Genomic DNA, 22,170 nt, shown 5'->3' with positions numbered 1-22,170 from the left:
TCTGTGATTCCCAAGGTGAGCCAGGCAGTTGTGGCCATATACTTGAGAGGAAGCTCTGAGGCCATATATTGTGGCATGTGATGAAGTCCAGTCTGGGGGCCAGGGCAGGTCACCTGAAGAAGGGGTGTTTATGGGGGACTTGATGAACGGGTATGTGTGGAGAGTGCTGCAGCAGATGCCGGGGCCTGGGTGGGAGCACTAGCCTTGCCCCCTCCATCTGTTCTGGCCATGCTGAGGGCATCCTACCCACCTGTGCTACTCTGCTCTGGGTAGTCCTCCTGCCGGGCACAGGGTTTGAGGAGGGGGTGGAAGTGCCCGAGAAAGAACTGGGTTCACTCAGAAAAGCACCCATCAGCAGAGAACAGCTCAGGCCTTCCTGGAGCCCCTACAGTAAAGCAGAACACGGGAAAATTCTGCAACTCTGAGCAGCCAAAGGTCAGGTGTCGGGGAGAATTCTGAATAATCCTGTGCTGCAGTTCCAGGCAATGACAAACCTGCTTAAAAATTAAGCTTCCGTGGCCTGGGAATGACCAGAGCCTGCTCACTCCCGGAAGTGCCCCCGCCTCCCGCCACTCTGGGATCACGATAATAACTGAGACACATGGAGGTTGCCCTGTGAGTCAGGCTCCGTTCTAAGTGCTTTACGCTATTTACTCATGTGACCCTGTGTGGTGGGGCTATTATTAGTCCATTTTGCTGGTGAGGAAATTAGGCATGGAGAAGTTACATGTCACACAGGCTGAGGTCGCATAGTTAAGTAGCAGAGTCTGGCTTTGACTTTGGCAGCCTGGCTCCTGGGTCCTTACTCTGAACCCCATACGCTGCTTGAATGGTGCTTGATGTTTTGGGGTAACTCAGACCCCAGTAGGTGGCTCTGTGACCCAGTGACCTCAGTGACTTCCCTTCCTGCCCCAGGAAAAGAGGGTCTGCAATGCTTGCCCCAGATCATTCTGGAAGATGGGGAGGCCTGGCTCAGGCAGAACAATGGGGGTTCCAGTGGGAGACACCTAAGGTATATGGCTGGAGAGACCAAGGGAGCCTGGAGTGGGGAGGGGTCCACAAAGTTGAGGCTCAAAGGAGGCCATGTGGGGACCCTTTCCTGAACTTCAAGAAGTCCCTGTGTGGAAGGTACAGACCCCCTCGGCATCAAGGCTGCTCTTCCTGCCTGGGTGTCTCACCCTTTTTCAGGTGCCTCAGTCCTTGAGGTGGCAGCTCTTTAGGGCAATGAATGTGTTGTCAGGTGAATAAGCGAGGGGCGCGGCAGGACTAGAAGGGCACCCATGTGTCCACTTTTTGGGGGTCGGTCCAGCTCCTGGCAGGGGGTGGTTTCTTGTTGTCTTTAGGTTCCGCTCTGGTGGCAGCTCCTGGGGCACTGTTGTCTCCAGTGGGCACAGGGGACCCAGGAGAGTGACTTCGCTGCTGGCTTTGGCTGAGTAGGCCTGTCCCTTATGATTCCTCATGTGGGGCTGACACCTGGGACGCCTAGCTGGGGTGTCAGGTGGAATGAAGCGGCAGCAGGGCCAGGTGGGTGTTGATTGAGGCAGATTGCCGGGAGGCAGCGGCTGCAGGCTGCACAGAGCTATTTCCAGCTGGTTCAATTGTATCCAGGAGGCTTAATCCTTCTAAGTGCCTTTGTGTTCTGGCAGCATGGAGGGACTGGAGACCAAGGCCAGAGCAAGGTCAGACTTTCTCTGATTATCTACATTTCCTCTCCCGCCCACACATGCACCCACCCTCCACCCACCCAGCCACCCATCTACTACCTAACCCTTCCTCTATTCATCCACCTACCTACTCACCTATCCATCCCCCATCCCACTCACCCCCACCCAGCCACCTCCTCATCTACACATCCATTCATCTTCCTTCCATCTACTCATCCATCTGTCCATCTATCCATTCACCCATTCAGATACCCGCCTGATCATCGCACCCCCCCACATATACCACACACTTTGCACGCCACATATAACAAACACACATAAATAAACACATCGCATTCATCCACCTACCCATCCACTTCCCTATCCACCCATCCTTCTACCACCCATTTGTCCACCCATGCACCCAGTCATCCCTCTACCAACCCACCTGGTCACCATCCTGGTCATCATTCACTCCTTCTCTCAGTGTTTACCATCTATCTATCAGGTATCAGGAAATTATGCTGGCACCTAGGGTTACAGCCTAGGTCCTCCAGTGGTTCACAGTCTAGCAGTAGGGACAGTGCACAGAGGTTCCATAATGGAGGCAAAGAGGGCCACTGCTGAAGCACCCAATCCCTTTGGGAGGTGAGCCCCACTCCAGCTGGGTCTTAGGGACAAAGTAGTGACTCTGTGGGTTGGGTAGGCTGAGCACCTCAGGCAGAGGGCCAGCAGGGAACAGAGCTCAGAGGAAGGAGAGCAGGCAGGTGTTGGGAAGGGATTGGACAGCCAGGTCGTTGGGCTGAGTTCATGAGAGTCTTGGGCTAGCTTCTGAGTGCTGGTCCCATGGACATGGAATCCTCAAGGGTCTTAATCATTAAGATTGTTTCTGTGAGGAATGTGCCAAAGGGGCAAAGCTGGGGGCAGGAAGGTGCAGGGAGCAGAAGCCCCTGCTTCAGAGCCCGGTTGCTGCCTCCGTGTTGGGGCTACAGACCCTGCTGCAGCTTAGCCAGCTCTACCAGAGCCCTTTGAGTTGCTACCTCCCCATCCCTTAAGGCTGGGCATTCCACCTGACACCCCAGCTAGGCGTCCCAGGTGTCAGCCCCACCTTAAGGTGGGCCCAAGGCCCACCCTCTACTCCAGAAGGACGTCCCTGTGGGTAGGCAAGCCTGCCCCGCTGCCATTGTTTTCTGACCTCTTTTTCTTGACCTCAGCTTCCCCCAGGCAATTGCTTCCTCTGGGCTCAGTCCTTCCTCTTCCTCTCAGCCCTTCACCCCATGGGGAAGCTCCCCTAACAAGAGGCTGCACCCGACTCTGGGGACACTCATTCTCCTGGGCGATTCTGTATGTATCTGGCTCTGCATCAGCAATGCTCTGTGTGTGTTGGGTGTCCTTCTCCAGATGTTGGATAATGCAATGAAGGGTCAAGTTCAGGGCACGAAGGCTGCACTTCCAAAGCACACAGCGCCAAATCAGAGGGAGCGGCAAGGCTGGGGCCTAGTATTTCTCAGCAGTTGTCTCTAGGTGACCTTTGGCTGTTGTTTCCTCATTAGTGCTGGCTGGCTGAGCTTAGGAGGGACTGCATCTGCTTTTGGGGGGCTGGAGAAGTGGTGTCCAGCCCCATCTCTGCAGGCCAGCTCCTGAGCTGCTTCTGGAGTTAGGGAGGGAGAGAGGAGGTGGGTTGGGGCTCCCGCCCAGATTACCTCTCTTTGCTGCAAACACCTGACTCCTCTGGGAGCCACAGAGGGTGGGAGGATGTACTGGGTTCGCTCTGCTTGATGCTCCAAGGGTGTAAGCTTGTGTGGGCTATTTTAAAAGCTTTTTGTAGGAGTGAGTCCCGTGTGTGTGTGTGTGTGTGTGTGTGTGTGTGTGTGTGTGTGAGAGAGAGAGAGAGAGAGAGAGAGAGAGAGAGAGATGTGGTATATGTGTGGTGTGTGTGTATGTATGTGTTGTGGGTATGCAAAGTGTGTGTATGTGTGTGTGTGTGAGTGGCGGTCAGGGTTGGGCAGGTAGGAGGTCCTCGGCCCATCTGGGGCAAAATGGTCCCCTTTCCCAATGCCTGGCCCTGAAGGTCTTCTGGGATGCCTCCTCTTTTCATCCTTACCCTCTTCTTGCTTCTCATGCCTCTGCCTGGTGCTCTATCAGCCTAACTGCCTACCCTTGGGGTCCTGACACCTTTATCAGGTGACTATTAATTGACTCAGGTGTGTGCAATTCTAAAGCCCTAATGGTGGGTCCCTGGGGACCTTGACTCTGTAGAAAAGGATCATGACTCCACAAGTGCCCTCAGCCTTGACAGCGGCCTGCTCCCCCATCACTATATTGTGGTTGGTATAACAACATGCAATTTCATTTCCTGAGGGCACATCAGCTCTAGGTCATGATGAATGTTCTCTATCAGTGGATACTAAAGTGCAACTACCGCATGTAAGAGCTATTTCAGAACTTTATAAAAGGGCCTATCACTCAAACAGGCAAAGGAACTCTAAGCCCTGGGCACCACTCTGCACTGTCTTTCTCCTCTCCCCCGACCCCCAACAATGTAGTCTCTTTGGCCCTCATGTTCCCCTCCAGGGCAGGTGCCTGGCAGGGCTGGAGCCAGGATGCCAGCACCTCTCAGTGTGTCTCCCAGAGCCTGAGTCTCCAGGCCCACTTCCAGCCGTCAGTCCTCTTCCCGGTAGAAATATGTGCTTTGAGAAGAGTGCAAATTGCAGGGAGCGATATATAGTCCTCATCTGAATACGATTATGCTTAAACACTGTAAATATTCGTAATTCTCAGCCTTGAGTACTGCTTTCCTTGGTGTTATATCCTTTTAAAAAACACTCGAGAAGTCAACCATTTAAGGCAAAAAAGTGCTGAGCTCGCTTTGGGCAGCCGCCTTCGCTGGTGTCACAGCTGGAGAGACGCAGGTAGTGAATGGACATGCTTGGATCTTGGTCTGTGATTTATCTCAGCCCTCTGACAAATCACCCAGTGCATCCAGCTCTGGCTTGTCATGGGGACTGGGAATTGGCATGCCCCCTTCCTCCCTCCCCACTGTCTTTGCAGCAGCAGCTTCGGTTGGAAAGCTGGAGGCACAGTCTGGAGGGCAAAATCGATAGTTCCTACGTGACACTGGTCCTGTCACCTGGGCTTCATCTAACACAGTTCCCTTCATTCCCTTTATCATTTCCAGGACACCAAGTGCACCGGGGACCCTGAAGTGGCCTTGCATGGTTCCTGATCTCCCAAGAGCTCACAGCCTGGTGGCACAGACAATGATAGGTCACAGGCTAAGCTGAGGCCTGGGTTTGTGGGGGGTGGGAAGGTCCCAGGGGCTTCCTGGAGAAGGGGACACTTAAACTGAGCTTTGAAGGGGGATGAGGAGGGGACAGGGAGCCAGAGGCTTGAGTGTTGCTGTGACAATGGCCAGGTCTGGATGACTCTGCAGAGAGAGGTGTGCCCTGGATGCATTAAGGATTCCTGATAGTAGTCCCCAGCTGGGCTCAGGGTCCCCGAGTGTCCATGGAGGTGTGGATGGGATCTGCTTTGGGTGCATCTTTCTTCCCAGGAAGTGTCTGGGAGTGAGGGCAGATTTCTATGAAGGCAGTGAGGAGGCTGGTGGGGAAGATGGCAGATGATTATCTCCTTTCTGCTTCTGCTCAGATAGGTGCCAACACTTGGGCCCACTCAGCTGGCCAGCAATTCCTTCCCTCAACTCTGAATGTTATGGTATCTTAAAAAGATGTAGAACATGGGCAAATGAGTCTGCATGTTGGGAGTTTGGAGAGAGTGGGGATTCTGGGAGTGAGGAGTTGGTGGGGAGGGGTTAAAACTAGTCTGGTCAGTGGGAACAGATGTATGGGGGGAGAGTAGGAAGATTTTCCTTCTTTCATGTGATTTGGAATGCCAGTCTTGTTATCTGCTGGTCTTTGGTCTTCACCTCCTAGTCCCTGGTCTTTATGGGCTTGTCCCTCATATTGTCTTACTGGTTGCTGTTCTTTACTTATTGGTCCTTGATCTTCCTCTGCCAGTCCTTGGCATTCACCTTTAGGTCTCTGGTCTTACCTGTACCACTCGGGAGAGTGGGCAGACAAGGATCTGTGGAGTTGGACTTTCTCATGTTTGAACTCTGTTTCCATTGCCTTGAGCAAGTGACTTTGCTTCTCTTAGCCTCAGCATCCTCATCTAGAAAAACGGGGTCAATAAATCTTACTTCAGAATTGTCACATGGATCAAGGGGAGCTGCCAAGCATAGAGCAAGTTAGGTCCCTCCCCGGGTCTGTTTTGCACACTCTATCGCAGCATGCCACCTGCCACATCTTATTGAGCAAACCCAAGCCTCGCTGGGGGCTGTCCAGTCACACAGTCCTAGAGGAGAGAGTGCATCTGCCTCGGGGGCTGTGCTGAGCTGCCCTTCCTTGCTGGAGTTTCCACTGGAGAGGGGAGACAGGGCTGAAGCAGGTTACAGAGTCTTATGTTTTATCTCCTGAACTGCCCCGAATCATCTGCTAAATCTCAACAAGTCTTGGTGACCTGGGACGACCATAGGAACCTCCATGGGGATTCCTCTGCACAGAGCAGGCTGTGTGTGCATTTGCAGGGCCATGTGTGTTCAGTGTTGGCATTTGGAGGGACCAAGCCCCCAGCTCAGTTCGGCATATCCGGTTTCTTTTCAAATATGGGCCTTGGTGGCTGTGTCTTACTGCCTCCATCACTTTGTCTCTCTCCAGGAAAAGTTTGGGCAAGTGGTGACGGAGCAGGCACGGCCTTTCTCCACCAGGGCAGGGCTGGGGGAGGCACCAGTTTAACCACTGTGCCTTCATCCCTAACTACCTGGTGTGGAGCCTCTTTCCCAGAAAGGAAATGCTTTGTGGGAGTACAAACGGCAATGATCAGTTTTTTTGGTGGTGTTTGGAGATTCTCAGAGCCTCATGCCCTGGGGTGATGCACCATACGTATAGGCCCATCTCCTGTGACTCACAGCTCAAAGAAGGGTGAGGACCCTGTGACCTCAGCTGAGCTTGGTCTTGGGAGCTATGAGTAGCTTTGCATGTGTCCTCACCTGAGGAAGTGCTACTTTGGGTGTACATCTGCCATTTTCTCTTCTGCTTGGCTTCACCCTGGTGCTCTCGTGGTGAGGAAGGGGTGCCTCCCCCACCTCCTCAAGATGGAGTACAGAGAAGGGTGGACTGGGCTCATTCTAACCTGGAGAGTTTTGTGAACAAGCTCTGAATAGACTTATACCCTCTGCTGCCTTTAGAGTCTTAGATGTGATCAGTACTAGTGACAATCCCTGCACTTTGGATGTCTCCGAGCATCAATGCCCCTTACTGCCAGGCGCTCTCTCCTAGGATGCATAATCTTTCAGAGGACTCTCTGCCTAAAAATCCCTGCCTGCCAGTTGCCAGGTACATCAGCATGTCTGCCAGCCTATGACATGCATGGCCTCCATGAAACTTCTGTAGGGGCAGAGCAGGATAAAGTCCTTCTTTGCCCTGACATACTCTTGCTCACTGGCCAAACTCTGGGCACTCAGATCTCATTGCATCTCTTAATCACCTGAGGGAAACTCAGGTGCTAACTGAGGGCTGAAGGGCTGGGAAACCTGGCTTCTATCTTGTCTTGTCCCTTGGCTCGGCCTGAGGCAGGAAGCTTGGGTGGGAGGTGGGCAGCATGTACGTCTCATAAGGTCTGACTTCTCCTCCCTCCAGCCATACTGTGGATGGTACTTGGCGAGACACTTCTTATCACCGAACTTCAGCCAGTCCCTTCTGCAAATGGGGGAGGGGGAGAGAGTGGTGACACTGTCCTAGGCCTAGGAGAGTGACAGAGAGGGTTATAAACTATCCCAGTTCTCCTGGCCCTGGAGTGGTGCCTGGGGTCTTGGAGTTTTGTGTCTGCTCCTGGGCCTGCCCCCTGCTTGGCCCCCACACTGTGCTTCTACCTGACTGACTCCAGCTTCTGTGATACCCCTGGCTCCATCCTTGCTGCCTCCTGCCCCTTATATTCCTTGTCCTCATTTCTGCCAGGGTGAGGAACAAGAATTAGCTGAAGTCTCCAGCCCTCCACATGCCCCCTCAATGGGGTCACCTTCCCAAAGGCAGCTCTGAGCAGACCCTGCCTCAACTGAGGAACCCTCCAAGGCCCACTGCTGCTTCTAGGATTAAAAAAAGGGCCCTCAACTGAGTGTTGCCCTTACCTGCAGCACTCCACTGTGCACCCTACCCTTTTCTTCATCCCAAGGGCCATGGTCCCACCACTCACCCCAGTGTGCATGTCCATTCCTGCAGATCCTCAAAGACTGCTGTGCTGTACCTCTGCTCACACTGCCTGTCCTTTGTGTCTGCACCAGCATTAGCTGCTATCTTCTGAAAGGCTCCCATGCTACCTCCAGCCACGTGACCCCACCTGCTTTCTTCCTGTGGGATCTTGAGACATCTCAGCCCACCCTCCAGCATCCTCCAGACGGCGTTTGCAGGGGCCTGTGTTTGCGGAGCCTGAGCCAGGATCTGTGCCATTTCTGTTTCCAGCATGGGGGTCCTGCTGAGTGCATAGTAGGTGCTTGGAAAGATTTATGGTGGGCTCCAGGGGACAGTTTGATTACCTGCTGGGAAGGAAATGGCTCCCAATCTGTCTTCTTATGGCCAGAGAGGTGTTGATGAGAAAGTAGAGCCTTGCCCATCAGGTTTCTCTTAAGTTCCTCTCTGGTTTGTGAATTTTGTTGTATTGTTTTTCAATTTTCCCAGAGCATCTGCTACTGTGAAAATTTTCATTATCACTGGCAAAGATCCCCTCTCATCCCTGCTGGCTGTAGGAGAGTTCTGATTTCTCTCCCCATCTGCTCTGAAGCACCTGAGGGCTGAGATGGGTAATGTCCCTGGGCCAGCTGGGCTCTTTCTCAGAAGAGGTCAGGAGTGAGCCATCTCCTGAGGTAGGGCTCAGCAGGGCTGACCTGCATGGCCAGGGAGTCGTTGGCCATGGCCTATGTCCTGAGGGTTTGCCAGTACTTCCCCGAGATGTGGGGTTGGTTATACTGGGAAAGCTGGCTTTGGGGCTTGGCCAGCATTGACACCATTCCTTTTCCACATACAGAGACACTTGTTCTCAGGGTGTTCCTTCCCCTTAGAAGGTGGAGTTGTAGTAGGTGAAGCTCCGTATGCTCCCCGACTCAATTCTTTAAAAGAGGCATGATTTTCACAATTTTGGAGACTATGTTGCCACAATGGCTATGAGGACAATGAGAAGATGTTAGGAAGCAAGGCCTGTGTAACTGCAGCAGGTGGAACCAGGCTGGGTATCAGCCCCCTTGCTCTTTACCTGCAGCACTACACCTGGGCACCCTGTTTGGGCAGTACAGATGAGCAAAGGATACCTAAGTCATGCCCATCCCACTGACCATCCGCTCAGGCCTTGCTGCCCTGACTGGCTTTGCATCTGGCTGAGCTGCTTTCTTCTCCTTTTACACTAGGTGGTAAGGTAGCTGCACAGACTGGTGCTAGTCTAAGTGCTTCCTTGTTTCTCTGACACTTGATTCTCTGTTCTGTGAGGCAGGCACTATCGTTAGCCCATTTTGGGGAGGGTCACAGAGAAGTTGTGACTTAGCTAAAGTCACATGTAGCTGTAAGATGCAGACCACGGATCTGAGTACAGGTGGTTTGGTGCTAGATCATGTCTTATTACATGGGGGGTGGGGAGGCCTCATCTCTTTCTGTTTCAGCCCTCAGTAGGCTAGAAAGCAGCCTGCCACCTTTTCCTTTGTGCTATTAGATGTCTCTGCACTAACATGGCTTTCAGTTTCAAAAGCGCTGGGTAGGAGGGTACTCAGTACCAGCTCAGTGAAAGAATAAATGACAGATACTTCCCAAGGAGAAATGGTTGAGAATTTATCCAAGACATTATTTTGTGCCAGAGGCTGTGATTTCATGCTTTCTGTATGATACAGGTGCTGGAACCCTACCCTTCTTCCTCTCCCTCCACTGTATAACATAAACAACGCTAAAGTTTGGACACGTGGATTGGCCAGCACAGGCTACAGGCAGCTCAGTGGCAGAACTGGGATGTAGCTCCAGCTTCAGGATTGTCAAGTCTGTTCTCTTTGCCCCACCCACACTACCTCCCAGGAAGAGCTTCTGGGCTGATGGACAGCCTCTGAACCTTGAATGGAGATAGGAGTCACTGCACAGAATAGAGCTCTCTGTCCCTTTGGAGCAGAAGGTCCTATGAAGGAAAGAGGACTCAGGCAGGAACAGAGAGTGCAAGATTCCCACCCACATCCATGCACATACCTGCATGCACACCCATGCACACACACACTGAGGGCGAGTGCTAGGGTGAGAGAACTGAGGCCCCAGAAGTAAGAAGCATCAATGGGAGGATTCTAGAGATAGCCAGAGAGAGCTGAAAGAAGTCAGATATAGGTTGAGATGGAAGGGGAAAACCAGCAACCTCACTGAGCCTCAGTTTCCCATCTGGGAGGGTCACTGGGGCATGGGAATGAGTGCTTAGTCAGGGTTGGGGCCTGGTATCTGGATGGTCTTGCCTTTCAGGAGACAAAAGAGGAGAAGCAGTCATTGGATTTGGCTCCAGGGACCCGGGGGTGTGGGAAGGGCTGAGGGCAGGCTGTGCACATCTGAGCTCAGCTCTGGCTCCTCAGTCCTGGTGTCCAGGGCCTCCGAGTGGTCTGTTGCTAGGAGACTGGCCTGGCAGGAGAGCGGCCAGGAGGATAGGCTGCTGGGCAGGTTTTCCCTGAGCCCATTGTTGAGTTCAGTGGATGTTCTTCACCCATGGTCCAGTGACTGCAGGAGAGGTGTTGCTTCCAGGAGATCTAACTCCACAGGCAGGTGGGATTTTAGGGATTCTGCCCTCCTTTGTCCCCCAGAATGGATCCTGCTTGGTGTCCGGTCAAGAGGGACTTGAGCTTTTCTGTTCAGCAGAGCTGAGATGACTGCATTCTCTGGCAGAGTCAGTGGCTCCACCTATCTCCATACCTAGGTTCCAGACACACTGCTATGGCTTGGATATGGGTAGTTCCTCAAAGCTTCATGTGTGGGGGACACAGATACAGCTGAACCTCTCCCTCAAAGGCCCATTGTTAGCTAGGTATGGTGGTGGATGCTTGTAATCCCAGAGGCTTGGGAGGCTGAGGTAGGAGGATTGCGAGTTCAAAGCCAGCTCAGCAACCTAGCGAGGCCCTAAGCAACTCAGTGAGACCCTGTCTCTATATAAAATTAAAAAAAAAAGAGTGGGGGGTGTGGGGTGTGCTGGGGATGTGGCTCAGTGGTGGAGCTCCTCTGGATTCAATCCCCAGTACAAACAAAACAAAAGACCCCTGTGTTAAAGGCCTAGTCCCCACTTATTCTGTTGGGAGGTGCTATAGGCCTTTAAGAGGTGGGGTTTATTGGAAAGTCTTTGGGGTTATTGGTGGGGGGTGCCTCTCTGCAGGAGTTCCTAGGACCCCTGTCTCCCATGCTTTCTCTGCTTCCTGGCTTGTTGTGTGAGCAGTTTGCTCCACCATACACTCTTGCCACGACATGATCAGAGCCCCAAAACAATGGGGCCTCTTATCTAGAATTGAAACCTCGATAACTGTGACCTTCATAACCCTTTCTTTTATTTTTTTGGGTACTGGGGATTGAACTCAGGGGCACTCAACCACTGAACCACATCCCCAGCCCTATTTTGTATTTTATTTGGAGACAGGGTCTCACTGAGTTGCTTAGTGCCTAGCTTTTTGTTGAGGCTGGTTTTGAACTTGGGATCCTCCTGCCTCATCCTCCAGGGCCACTGGGATTGCAGGCATGTGCCACCATGCCCAGCTCATAACCCTTTCTTTCTATAACGTTCACTGTGTGGTAATGTGAAGACTGGCTTATACATACACTGAATGGAGTCAGTCCCAAGTATCTTCCCCACTGCCCACTCAGTAGCCTCCCCTATGAGAAGGCCAAGTACTAACAGAAGTTAATCCTTTTTGGAACACTTGCTACTTACTAAACCATTGTTTTAAAGTCTTTTATATCAATTACCTTGTTGAATCCTCACAACAATCCTAGTAGGTGAGGACTGTTATTATCCTTTTAAAGGTGAGGAACTGAGGCTCAGCGAGGTTACATGGCCTGCCTGAGGGCACACGGCTGTCGGTCTCCTGGGCTACTATGTATTTAACTTTGAGGTCAGAGGCAACTTGAGGTTTGAGCCTGGGCTCCCCTGGGGCTCTAGTTAGTGCTCTAACCTTGGATCTCTGCTCCTGTTCCCTTTGTATACAATGGGGTAGCTGCACCCACCTCCCAGGGGTGTCATGGGGCTAAGCTATTAGGTGGGTGGCCCCAGTGTGGCACCTGGTGGTCATCTGTGATGATGCTCCCTTCCTTCTCTCCAACTGTGTGGAGGAGCAGGGCCCGCATCCTTATGTCCTATCCAAAGCACGACCACTACCCTTTTCCCTGTCTTTCTCTAAATAGAGCTTAAAGCATTTTCTTGGTAACCCTTTCTGGTCCCAGACTGCCCCGGATGTGGCAGATGAAATGTCCCATGTCACTTTTGTAATCTTTCCACCCTTAGTCCATGTCCCAGGTCTAATGGAGCTCCCCAGAGAGCTCCTTGTACTGACCAAGTTTCTATCTCTGTCCTCCCTGAGCCAATTCTGCTTCATGGCCTTGACCCCTGAATTTTCCTGTCTCTGGGCTCCATGGAACCAACCATCCTCAAATCTGGCTGCTTGTCTCTCCCTTCCTTTGTCAGTCCCGGCACAGCACTGTTGCTTTTCCCTGGGGTTCTCAACCCTAAGCAATTCTTCCTTCTTGGATGAACAATTGATGAAGAATTAGATGAAGTGAGTTGTCTAAGCCCCTTGGCTCAACTGTACAGGGCCTGGGTTCTGGGCCAAGTCTAGGAGGCCCCATAGTTCAAGATCTTTCTTTTTATTGTGCTGCCCAAGGGTAGCCCTGTTCATGGACAAGTCATTATTTTCCATAAGCCATCTCATTGATTCTCTGGCTTATTTGTTTACCTTATAACATTGATATTTCAGACAACTTCTTTAGTATTCATACATCTGTGCTTTTATTTATTTCACCCAATGTCCTCTGAACATCTCTGTACCAGGGCCTGAACCTGAAGATTCAAAAAGCCATGGGCCTCGGTCTCTCTTCTTTGGATCTTAAGAATTAGGCATGAAGTGATATAATAATACATATTCAATAGAAATGTGCTAGGACAAAGTATTCCTAGTGAGAGCACAGAATCCTAACCACTAGAATATCAGAGGCACCATGGGGTCTCTGTGTTCCTGGACTTGCAGGAAAAAAGAATGGCTAACTTTGAATAGCAAGGGGAAGTCAAAGACCGTTGCACAAAGGAAGAGGCATTTGGGAAGGGTTTTGAGCAATGAGTAGGATTTTGAAGGCAAAGTAGAGAAGAAAGAGCCTTTCAGGAAAAGGGAACCAGTATGTGCTAAGTTAGCGATTAGGTATGAACACACGAGAACACGGGGCATGTGAAGGTTGGAAAACAGAATGGTTCCCTCCTGTTGTGTGAAATGGAGGGTTGGTGGCTGGTGTCACCGGCTAGACTTCGATTCCCTGACAGCAGGGAGCATACCAGGTATTTAAGGGCATGTTTGGTGTTGAACTTTGGTCTGTACAGGGGCCTGGAGAAAGGAGAGCTGGGAGGCAGGGAGACCAGTTGGCCGATGAGGGATGTGGGTGGACCTAGAGGGGTGGCAGGAGGGATGCAGACATTCAGAGGCAGGGTGAGGAGGTAAACTCATACAAGGACTGAGGGGCCCTGGGGCCCTGAGAGTGCTGCAGGAAACCCTAGTGCTCAGCTCCTTTTGAGGTTCTTCATGGCGCTCCACTGTGCAGACACGACTAGGACTCCTCACTGTCCTGATTTAACTTTCATTGTAGGCTTCTGTGTGAATCCCCGGCCAGGAGCCTGGTGTTCCATTGGTGGAGCAGTAAAAGTCATTAACGAGGAGCTGGAGAGCTATAAATAAGTGAGCATGATTCCACCCGGTGTTCCCTGTGTTTCCAACCCGTGGGAGCAGGGAGTCGGCTTTGATTCATTAATTGGCAGAGGGATGAGGCCCCAGAGACCCCATGGCGCCTCTAGCTCTTCCCCATCCTCTTGGTTGGCTTTGTGCATCCTGCCTGAGCCAGTTGCCCACATGCTGTAGATGACAGTCCCTATTCCCTTTGGCCTCACTGTCCTAGACTTTCCTGGGCTGGGCTGAGCTTGAGACCAGAAGAGCATGCAGGCTCCTGTCCTGTCCAGGAGAGAAGCTGCCCAGGTGCTCTGTCCAGACCAGACCTCAGGCTTGCCACTTTGCTCCCCACTCCCCCTTCTCTCCCTCTGAGTTCTCCTGGCTCCCCTCCTCAGAGTGTCAACTTTTAGAAACTAACTCTCCTTCAAATTATGGGATGTGGCTTTTCTTTCTGGGGGGCATGGAGAGCAATTGGCAAGTTTGAAAATTCTTCTCTACCAGAGTTGTTTTGAGCATTAAAGAGGTTGCAGCTCTGTTCTCCAGGGCAGGCACCTGGCCAGGGCCTGGGAGCATAAGCTGTGTGGGTGCCTGCACATGCGCCCATGGGCCAGGGAAGGAGACTGCTGCTCAGCGGTGGCACAGAATAGCCTACCAAGGCCAGTGTTGGCAATGGCTACAAAGTAAACCACGGTGAGGGAAGATTAGGGGTTGTGAAAGTTCTCTGGAGGGGTGATGGCTACCCACAAAGCACATAGAGGAGGAGGGTTAGGCAACAGGTGTGGGCATAGCAATGTGGGCAGTCTGGGGAGTAGGCGAGGAGACCCTCAGGGCTAAGGGCTTGGGGCATGGAGTTCCTGTGCAAAGTCTGGCTCCCTGGAAGGCAGGGCGTGGGTGTGGATACCCAGAGCCCTGAGGGCCCTGTGTTTAGTTTTAAGGACAATGGGAAGTTGGGTTTTAAGCAGGGACAGCACAGTCTGGGGCTTAATTATGGCCAGATCACTGTGACATGTAGAAAAGACAGGTGTATGGGCCCACAATGGGGGAGACCATGGTTTGGACCAAGGTGATGGCAGTGGAATGGAGGAAAGTGGACAGATTCAAGTTATATTTGGGAGATAAAACATTTAGGACTTGCTGACGACTTAGGTGCAGAGGTTGAGGAAGTAAGAAGCTGCAAGAAGGAGTGGGTAGATGGGGGTGCCACTTTCCTGAGATTGAGGAATCAGCTCAATGAACTCTGTGTTGTCAAGTTTGAGTGGCCAGTGGAGACATCAGGTAGGCTGTTGGCTGGGGCTTAGGAGCCCAGGGGAGGGCTATGAGCTGGAAAACTGTGGAAACTTCAGTGGGTCCAGGATTTAATATTCAGAGGCAAATGGAAGATGTATCATTCCACAGAGAGAGGACATAAATGATGGAAAAAGTGTGGGAGAAGGCAAGAGGCAGGGGCATCCTGAGCCCAGGAGCAGGGAGCAGCCTTAGACCTGGGAGACGTCCTTCTTCAACTTTCAGTACAAATGCAGACTGATGGGAAGATCTGAAGCAGGAAGTGGAGCTGCCTTGGGATACTTGCTTCTAGTTTATTGATGAAGAGTGAAGCAAGGTCATCAGTTGAACAAGGACAGAACTCTGGGATGCTCAAGGACAATAGGAAGGGAGGTAATAGTAAAGAAGGGGAGTATGGTGAATAGCAGGGTGGGGAGGTGGTGACCACAGTGGGGGTTGTTGACCCACGGGGGTTGGTGACAATAATGTTGCAAGGTCACCAAGTTGCCAGCTATGTGGCTCTCTCTGCCACCCTCTGTTACTTGCTTATAGGGATAGAGAAGTGGATGGGCCGATTGATCCATGGTGGGTTGACCCTGGGTTGAGGTTTCAATGGCCATGCTATGTGAAGACAGAGGGACTGAAGGACCCTGCAATAGAGTGACCAGAGAGAATACTGGGCCAGGAGGGCAGTGAAGGCAGGAGGAGAAGGGCTTGCAGGTCTCCAGAAATTTGGAGAGCTAGAGTTGAGAGTGACCACAGCGAGTGGTGGATAGGGTTGCTCGTCAAGTGTGTGTTCTGTGCTCAGGAGGAGGCACCTTCCCCTGGGGAGCCTGGGGGAGCATCCATGCACTCCAGGGCCAGAGACTTAGAGCTGGCCTTTTACAGCCCTGCCCCCCATGTGGCCTCATTCCATGATTTTGTTTACCCTTTGTATGTCTTAATAAAAGATGAAAAATGTTTATTCTCCATAGATCAATAATTTACTATGAGTTATGACAATACTAAATTTGGTCAATTATTCATTGGCCATAAAGTATTTATAAATGCTACCTTAATTTAAAGCATTAGCCATTACAATTCAAATATTCATAAAGCCAGTGCCAATTTAAAGGAGGAAAGGAAGGACTCAGATAACAAGGGTGGCAGGGCGGGAGATTGGGTGCCTGCAGCTGTTAAGATGATTGGAGGCATGAGGTGCCCCTAGGAGCCCTGCTTGAGGGAGCAGCCTCAGGGCTGGCAGAGGTTCTGGTCTCCCTTGGGGAGAGGTCATTCCTTCTGGGCAGGCAGGGCTCAATCTGGTTCTGCTCAGAGCCTGGCCCTCCTGTTGCCTGCAGAGAGCAGTCAAGCCTTGCTAAGCCTAGGTGAAGTGAAGCACCTACCAGGCTTCTACCCCAGGTGGATGTTCTCTCTTTCCTTGTCCGTTGGGAAACCTCAGGTTGTTCTTATAAGGTGGTAGCCAGAGACCGGCTAACTCGGGGGCTGCTGTTTGAGGGAGTTTGTGATCCCAGAGGAGCAGGGACTGCAAAGGATGGTTCTCAGGGGGAGTAGTTGTGGCTGAGCCTAGGGATTGAGGCATCCAAGGTGCCTGGCAGATGGCAGGGCAGAGCTGGTAGTGGCCAGCATCATTATCAGGCATAGGCACTGGAAGGGTGGGTCTCTTCTAGCATAAACTTTGTGGGGTATTGTTTCCCATAGCCTTGTCCTGGGAATTTTATAGGTATCCCTATGGGGATGGAGAAGAGTGCCCAGAATAACCTCAATATCTGCAGGAGGCACTTCTCTTATCTCTAGTACCCACCCTGCAGTCAGGTACCAAATGACTTGATGGGCTGAAGCATTGCCTTCATTCAGGGCAGGACATATTCTTGCTTGCTTGCTTTTCCCTGGGGAGTGCTAAGCTTGGAGTTTCCCTGGGATTTCTACCCAGAGAAGGGGATGTAGGATCAACTGCAGAGTCCCGGGCTCTGTCTCCTACTGGCCTCCGTCTCTTCCCATCATTGGTAGTGGAGGATCCTGGTGACCTGGTTCTAAAGTTCTCTGGCTGTGTAGCACTTGTCAAATGACCAGCCAGCCCTCTCTGTGCTTCAATTTTCTCACCAAGGGATAAGAAAACTAGGGTGATAGTGAGTGAGAGTTTGTCCTGTTAGGTGGTCAGTATTGCACCTGGCATATATTAACCAGATCCTTGAATGCTGACATCTTCCCTAGGGAAACTGATGGAAGTGTGATAGTGGATTGTGGGGCCATGTCTAGGAGTCCTAGATGAGCTCCATGGCTCTTATCCTCTAGTGCCAACCCTGAATTCAGAGCAGCCTCTCTCCTCCCAATTCCTGGGAAGCTGCTGACCGGCTTACCTGCCTTCATGTTGACCCTCTGCTTTTCTGGGCCAGAGCTCTGGGAAGGGATCTTGAGCTGCTCATTATGATTCATTTCTACTTCCTTCCTTTCCCCACCAATGCATCCTGCTCAGGGAGCCCTTACCAATCCATCAAGTCTGCACTGTAATCAAGAGAGAAATCAGTTTTATGACTATGTGATATTGGAGGCAAAGAATGATAACAAAAGCTGTTATCCTCCAGAGAAGTTAGAAAATACCTCTAAGCTCCAAGCCAGAGGTCCCATTCTGTGCCAGGCAGCACATTGCTCTCCACAGATAAAAACCTTTCATGGAGTGCACCCAACAGCCCTGGGGAATGAGTACCATCATCTTGATTTGATGTTGATGTGTGTGCATAGAGGGTCAGGGAGAGAAGCCCCAAGAGGATTGCCCTCTCACCTAAGGTCCCACAGCGTGTCCACAACAAGGTCCAAACTCAGACCCAGGAGTTCAGCATCTGTTGTCACAACCAGGGCACAAGTTGTGTAATGTCTCCTCTCACATAACCTTGATTAAGCTAATAGCTAATTTGGCTTTGATCTGATGTATTTTGATCTTATTATTTTTATGTTAGAAGCCTCCAAATAACCATCATTTCAACAGTGCCCCAATTAGCAGGCCATTCACAGTGGATTGAAAATTGACTCGCATTGGGTCTCTCCATTAGCGCCTGGGAGAGACTTCCAGCCTTAATTACCCACCCCATTTGCTGAGACTGGGTGGCTTGTGATGCTGCAGATGGCTGCACAAGGGTGGGTCAGACATGCCCACCTCCGTGAGGGAGGGCTGTCAGCATGAGGGGCAACGTGGATCTCAGGTGTGACGACCAGTGCTTAAGATCCTGGGCATGGAGAAGTTGAGAGGGGGGAGATGGGGAGGGTCCAAGAAAAGGGCTGGGAAACTGATGTCTGGCATCTTTATGTGCACAGTGCATTGTGACAGTTGTAATCTGTGTTCTGAGTCAGTGGTCCCCTAGTTCTGCTGGGAGGAGATTCTTATCTCCATTAAAAAGAAAACTGAGATTCTGCAAAGATACCTGCCCAGGACCACATGGCTACTCACTAGAAGGTAAAAATCAGAACTGGGTCTGTGAGGTCTTTTCCTGCACCCTCCTGGTGAGGTGTGCCTCCTGGCTCCTGGGTCTTTGTCTTGCTACATCCCCGCTCAACAACCTTCCCCCGCATTTCTGTTGGTCTAAATCCTTTTCTCCCTTTGAGGCTCTGATGCCAACCACACTTCACACTTCTTTATGAACCTGAGAGCCTCTTCTTTTTTTCCTCTCTCAGGCCAACTTGTGGTATCTGTCTCCTGGGTAGATTCCAAGTGCTTAGGGCAGGGGCCTGAGCGAGGTGGGTGGGTGGGTGGGTGAGCTGAGTGGATGCATGAGACAGTAGTTGGCTGGAATCTAGTGGGCAGAAGTGTGGTAGGGAGTATGAGGCTGCAGGTGGGCAGGAGCCAGTTCCCTGTCCCCAGTGCAAAATGGCATGTGTGAAACTGGGACTTAGAGAGGTTCTGTGACTTTAGAGCCTGGTGGATATGGAATTGGGGACTTCATAGGGTTTACTATTGGGAGTCAGGTGGTGACTTGGGAGGGAGCTAGGCAGAGGGAGTGATGAGAGCCTGGAGTGACTGGTGGCTGCCAGGAGGTTTCTCTCTCCAATGTCCCGGGCTGGGATCATCCCTCTACAAGTAATTGCTGGAGTTCCTGGGACAATTTATGGCCCCACTATGTTCAGTTTATTTGATAAAATTGCTTTTTAAGATTATAAATGCAATATCTCGGCATTAAAGAGAGTCTGTACAAAGGAAGAAAGAACAACCTATTCATCAGCTGTGTCTTAGCTTTTAGTGTTTGTTTTTCTTGCCTTATTCATACAGATGCTTTCTATCTAGTTGTAATCAGGGTGAGCATATAATTTTGTATCCTGTTTTTTTTTTTTTCCACTTGACCGTTTCTCAGAAACATTTCCCCCGTGTCTCTGGCACTGTTGGAAAGAGATTGGGTGGCATCTCCGTCCATCCCTGTCCCTTGACGGTTGTGTGGTCTCACATCTCATTATCTGGGAAATGGATGCAGTGATCCCTTCCCTCCATGGATGTCCTGAGAATGACGTGAATTCACATATATCAACGGCTTGACAGAGTTTGGCCCAGAGGAAATTCTGGCACAATCATCCCTCCTCGTACATAGCTTTCGTGTTTATCCATTATTGGAGGATTCTTTTTCCTTTTCTAAAGGAATTACCTATTCATGTCACGAAATTTTTGGCAAAATATAGAAAGGAAGGAGAACCACTTCTAGGCTTCTTATAAATTGCAGTCGCTTCTAGCATTTTGCATGATTTCCTTCTGATTTTTCTTTCATGCGTGTTGAGTTTTATTTAATTGATATCATAAAACACATACAATTTCGCATTATTTTTCACATACCTTTTTATGATGAGCACTTTCCCATGTTATTGTGATGTTTTCATGAATGGTTTTAAAGGCTGCATATGCTTTCGGCAAATGGAGCGCTTTCATAACCACTTACCTATTTGCATCTTTTAGATTGTCAGCAATATTCCAGGAGTATTGCTAAGTGTCCTCTGCATTGCTTTTGGACTTAGTGCTGTTCCTACAGTTTGGATGGGTGCCCAGAGAGGAATTATTCACCAGAGAGCATGAAAATCTCAGGGCTCACGGTATCCTTGCACGAGTCTTTACTGACTATTGTGTGCTGTGCACTTCTATGCCTGTGGGAGGATAGTGAACACAGTAGGCACTGATTGTGTCCTTTTGAAGCTTGAGATCAAGTTGAAGAGCCAGACAGTGAGTCAGGCAACCATGCAGTGCTATATCAGGGAAAACAGGGGATCCTGCAACAAGGGGCCTTTAGTCTGGAGAAGTAGAGTTTGAGTCCTGAAATAAGAATGGGCATGCAGATTGAAGAGTTGAGTCTGGGGGCCAAGAGTGGGTAGTTGGCTGGAGTCTAGTGGGCAGAAGTGTGGCAGGGGGTATGAGGCTGCAGGCATGGAGTTTGACTCTATTCCCAAAGGCTCTTGGGAGCTGCCCCTGGGCTCTAAATGTGCAGGATGTGATTGGATTTCTGTGAAGACTGGGAGGGTGAGGGCAGAGCATTTGGGTGGCTTTGAGATTCTCAAGAGAGACTTCATTGTCCCTTGTGTAACCACTTCCAGTCCCTGGCTCTGGAGGCAGCAGATTCAGCAGGGAGAATGTGCAATATGAGTTATCATTAGGATGCTCATGAGGGGCAAGTCCAGCCCCTGGCAGGGGAGCAGCCACCTTGGATGCTGGTGAGTGTGGAGGGACCTGGCCTTCTGTTGCCTTCTCCTTGGGGGGTGGGTTCCCTTGTTCTTTGCCTCCTTCCCCCAGCCCTATCGGAGGCATTACCTAAACCCAAGGGCTCCCGACCGAAAGAATCACATTGTCAAAGTTGTTCAAAGTCTGCTGCGTGCAGCAGATGGCCTGCTGCCATTCACAGGCTGTGTTTTGAAACTGCATCTGCTTTCCCACATTCCTGCCACCACACAAAGCATTCGGAAGAAATGTTTGCCTCAAAACTGGCATGGGGGATTGTGGCATGGGAGGTGCGTCTTTCTATTAGTTGGTCTGATGTCCTAAAAAGGCCCAAGTGTGTGGCTCAAAGGGGCGCCCCTAGTGGTCACTGGGTGATTTCAAAAGCTGAGTTCCTGAGTGCATTAATCCTGGAAAAGATTGCTGGCGGCCCTCTCTGTTCTTCCTAGATGTCCGTGGTAAGCTTTTGAGCTGCTGGCACGTCATCTTCTGTGATTTTTCAAGTGGTTTTGGAACAGCCTGGGCTCTGGAGAAAACTGCTTCATCTGGGGGTTGACCCAATATTTTCATGATAGGACTCAAGGGACTTGGCCAGAGGAGCTGGTTTTCAGCCTTTTCTTTTGCCTATATCCTGAGTTCTATGGGGGTAAGGACATGTCTACCTGCTTTTCTGATATAATTTAGTCCTTTCAGGCCTAATCAGTTCAGTTCTTCCAATAGTTGTAGAGTACACAGCATATTCTCAGCCTATGACAAGCTTGCTGGGATACCCACATTCACAAAATAAGTTTTTGGCTATTAAAAGGGCTCATGGTCCTGGGTAGGATCACTAGATTAGAGCTCTCTTGGGTGAGCCAGGCAGATTTGAGAAGGATCCCTACTCTAGCATCCTTCTTTGTGTAGCCTGGAGTAAATAATTTTGCCCCTTCTAAACTCCATGTTCTCGTCTGTTAAATGGGCACAAGAATGTCTAGCTAAGATTGTCAGTGAGACTGTTCATGAGAGTTGCTGGCCTACCCTATGACTGGGTTCTTGGTCCCTGGAGGGAGCATCTTGGGGCCTCGTGCGTGCATGAGCTGCCAGGCACGGGCTGTGTGAATCAAAGCCTGTGAAGCATTTTGCTGATGGTGACCCTTCCTTTTTTTCCCATCTCTTTCTAGCCTGTGACCTCATGACCCAGGGAATTTTGGCTTTGGTCACATCCACCGGCTGTGCATCTGCTAACGCCCTGCAGTCCCTCACAGATGCCATGCACATCCCACACCTCTTTGTCCAGCGCAATCCCGGGGGGTCGCCACGCACCGCCTGCCACCTTAACCCCAGCCCAGACGGCGAGGCCTACACACTGGCTTCGAGACCTCCTGTCCGTCTCAACGACGTCATGCTCAGGCTGGTGACAGAGCTGCGCTGGCAGAAGTTCGTCATGTTCTACGACAGCGAGTATGGTGAGTGGGGGGTGGGTAGGTGGCTGCTCTGGGGCTAGGGTGCAGGGATGGCTGGGTTCTGGGAGACCTCAGATGTGTGGCTTCACCCAAGGTGGCCCAGCTCTTGGGAACTGGCTGGGCTGTGCATTGGTGGTTGGTGGTCTCTGCTGAGTGGGCCTTGGGGTCCTTGGGCCC

General features: G+C 51.1%; 1 protein-coding gene across 1 annotated transcript in view; it reads left to right on the top strand.

Moving 5' to 3' along the window:
* The window catches only part of GRID1 (glutamate ionotropic receptor delta type subunit 1), a gene marked incomplete at its 3' end in the record, with an annotated part of 735,049 nt that overhangs the window by 140,419 nt on the left and 572,460 nt on the right, over positions 1 to 22,170 (top strand). Inside the window, exon 3 of the mRNA XM_081267356.1 lies at positions 21,712 to 21,996. Coding sequence (XP_081123482.1) covers positions 21,712 to 21,996 — 285 coding nt within the window. The remainder of the gene's footprint in view (positions 1 to 21,711; positions 21,997 to 22,170) is intronic.

Source organism: Spermophilus citellus (genome assembly GCF_964194105.1).
Source record: "Spermophilus citellus genome assembly, chromosome: 15".
Classification (NCBI taxonomy): Eukaryota; Metazoa; Chordata; class Mammalia; order Rodentia; family Sciuridae; genus Spermophilus; species Spermophilus citellus.
This window is presented reverse-complemented; position numbering and strand designations above follow the sequence as displayed.